This window comes from Hyaena hyaena, unplaced genomic scaffold, assembly GCF_003009895.1.
Source record: "Hyaena hyaena isolate Hyena2069 unplaced genomic scaffold, ASM300989v1 scaffold_20, whole genome shotgun sequence".
Taxonomy (NCBI): Eukaryota; Metazoa; Chordata; class Mammalia; order Carnivora; family Hyaenidae; genus Hyaena; species Hyaena hyaena.
Window position 1 is genome coordinate 3638945 of NW_024080652.1, and position 2812 is coordinate 3641756.

The 2812-nt window shown below is 64.4% G+C and overlaps 1 protein-coding gene across 2 annotated transcripts in view; it reads left to right on the plus strand.

The window, feature by feature from the left end:
- The window catches only part of AP5Z1 (adaptor related protein complex 5 subunit zeta 1), an 11587-nt gene extending 9462 nt beyond the window's left edge, over positions 1 to 2125 (plus strand). For both annotated transcript variants that reach the window (XM_039226174.1, XM_039226175.1), the window contains exons 14-17: positions 544 to 641; positions 934 to 1066; positions 1141 to 1355; positions 1574 to 2125. In XM_039226174.1, the coding sequence (XP_039082105.1) occupies positions 544 to 641; positions 934 to 1066; positions 1141 to 1355; positions 1574 to 1844 (717 nt within the window). In that variant the 3' untranslated portion in view covers positions 1845 to 2125. The remainder of the gene's footprint in view (positions 1 to 543; positions 642 to 933; positions 1067 to 1140; positions 1356 to 1573) is intronic.
- Positions 2126 to 2812: the final 687 nt, after the last annotated feature.

Here is a 2812-nt window from a genome sequence, read left to right on the forward strand (position 1 = left end):
GAGGACGGCATCCCTGCACCTGGGTGCAGACACACACACACACACACTCACACACACTCCCCAAGAGAGGACGGCATCCCTGCACTTGCGGGCAGACACACACACTCACTCACTCACACACTCACACATACACACACACTCGTCCCCAAGGGAGGACGGCATCCCTGCACCTGCGGGCTGACACACACACACTCACACATACACACTCGTCCCCAAGGGAGGACGGCATCCCTGCACCTGCGGGATGACACACACACACACACACACACACACACACACACACACACACACTCGTACCCAAGGGAGGACGGCATCCCTGGCCTACGCCTCTGCAGGGCCCACATCCTTGACCGCAGCCCCGCCTTGGCTCAGCCAGACCCCCTGGGAAGGGTGGGAGCAGCTGTGGGGCCATCCTCTCCGCCAGAATGGGGGCCCCACAAGCTACTTGGGTCTGGTGCACACAGCCGGGACCAGAGCGGAGCGTGGCACAAGGTGGTGTTGCTGGGGCCGGGACTGAGCCCGTTTCTCCCTCCTGACCCCCAGTTTGCCGATGGGGCCCTGACCAATCAGCTGGCACTGCTGCTCCTGGAGAGGAGCGACTCCCTGTTCCAGGTGCCACAGTACGAGGCCCACGTGCACAGGTGGGCTGGCACCCCCTACTCTGGTTGCCCCTGCTGACCCCCTTCTGGTTGCCACCCAGTATCACCCCCAGGCCCAGCTGCTGCACCAATGCTCCCCCCCACCCCCACCCCCACCCCGTCTCCTCACCAGCCTTGGCCTCTTCCTCCTGGGACTGCGAGTTCCTTTGGGGCTGGAACCATCTGCACCTGGACCTGGTGCTTAGAGCTTTCCCTTTCGCCCTCTGGTTCTGGAGGAGGGGCCAGGGTCTGGGGCCAGGGACGCCCCGGCCCACCTGTGTCCTTCCTCGGGCAGCGTGCTGAGTTCGCAGTTCCTGGCCCTGTGTGCACTGCACCCGTCACTGGTGGTGGAGCTGGCGAAGGAGCTGCTGGAGTTCGTGGGGAGCTCAAGTGGCGTCCACAGCAGGGGGCCCATGCTTGTGTCCGTGGTAAGGCCGCCCTGCCGTGCACCTGGCTCCCAAGGTGGCGGCCGACAAGGCACTGAGGCTCCGTCCCTTCCCAGGCCTGGGCCGTTGGCGAGTACCTGTCTGTGTCCTGGGACCGGCGGTGCACCGTGGAGCTGATCAATAGGTTCTTCGAGGGCCTGGAGGCTGTGCTGTTCGAAGTCACCCAGTCCCGGCCGTCTGCTGCAGTTCCCAAGTGTCCCCCGCAGGTCGTCACCGTGCTCATGACCACGCTGACCAAGCTGGCCTCCCGCAGCCAAGACCTGATTCCCCGGTACGGGATGGGGCCGGAGAGGGACCCCGCGGGCTTCCCGTGGGGAAGGGAAGTGGCCCCGGCCGCCTTCCTTGTCCCTGATGTCTGCCCTGCAGGGGCGGGGCTGTTGGCCCGGCTGCATCACTTCTCCAGCTCAAGACCTAGGAGCCGGGGGGCCCCGTTCCCAGGGTGTGAGGGGTACGCCTGCAGCCGGCTGACCAGGATCCCTTCGTCCTCAGGGTCTCCCTGTTCCTGTCAAAGATGAGGACCCTGGCCCAGAGCCCGGCCCCAAGCTCCACGAGCTGCGAGGACGACGCGGGAGCTGTGCGCACACGGGCCACTGAGCTGCTGACCCTGCTGAAGATGCCCAGCGTGGCCCAGTTTGTGCTCACACCTAGCGCAGAGGTGTCCAAGCCCCGCTACCACCGCGACGCCAACACAGCCCTGCCCCTGGCCCTGCGCACGGTCAGCCGCCTGGTGGAGAGGGAGACGGGCCTCCTGCCGGGGTGAAGAGATGCTGATGAAGAGGTTGCTGTTAGGGCTAAGCCTCAGGTTCCGTGATCAGAGGGGACATCGGGAAGGGCAGGAGGCCCGGGGGAGGGGGGGGGTGTCTGAGTCCCTCAGTGCCCATCAGGACTGTCACCCCCTCAGCCTGTCTCTCCAACTGTGCTGAGCTGTGCGGTAAAACAGGTGTGATTTGGGACTGGGTGGCATCTGCTTGGTGTGTTTTGAGCTGCTCCTGGTTTGGGGCAAGAAAAGATACGCCAGCAATAAACCTCTTTCCAAAAGTATCTGTGTGCCCAAGGCAGGGGCTGTGCCCTTCCCTCCACCCAGGGGGGGCAGGGTCAGAAGTGGGGGTGCACTGCTGGTCTGTGAGACCTGGCCCTGGGGTCCCTTGCCCAGCTACACCAGACACCTGCAGCCGTTCCTTCCAGCTCAGTCCCCACAGTGTCCTAGAAATAATAGCACAAATACCAGCAGCGAGGAAGCAGTGTGACCTGGAAATGCAACTGCCCCAGGAAGGCCCTTTGCTCAGGGTTCTTTCTTGGCCTGCCTTCTACTTCTGGATGGGCCCTGGGGACCCTGTCGACCCTGTCCAGTGGGCTACAGGCACCCCACGTCTTCAGGCCTACAGCCTCCTGCCATTCAGAGGGTGCTCCGTCTGTGTTTCCCGGGGACCCCCGACACCTGCCTGCAGCTTGGAGCCTTACAGCAAGTAGGGGAGATGTACTGGGTCTGGCGGGGCAAGAAACAGCCCCAGCCTCAGCGCCTCCTGCCACTGCTCCGCTGAGTCAGGTTCCTGCCTTGCACACCAGCTCCTGAGGTTCTATCCGGTGCGAGGAGGCCACCAGGTGGTGCTGCTGCTCCACGAGTCTCCAGTTCAGCCCCGCCCCCGAGTCTGGCCCCGCCTTTACCACGCCCCCAGGCCCAGGATCCGGCCCCGCCCCCGCCTTTACCACGCCCCCAGGTCCCAGATC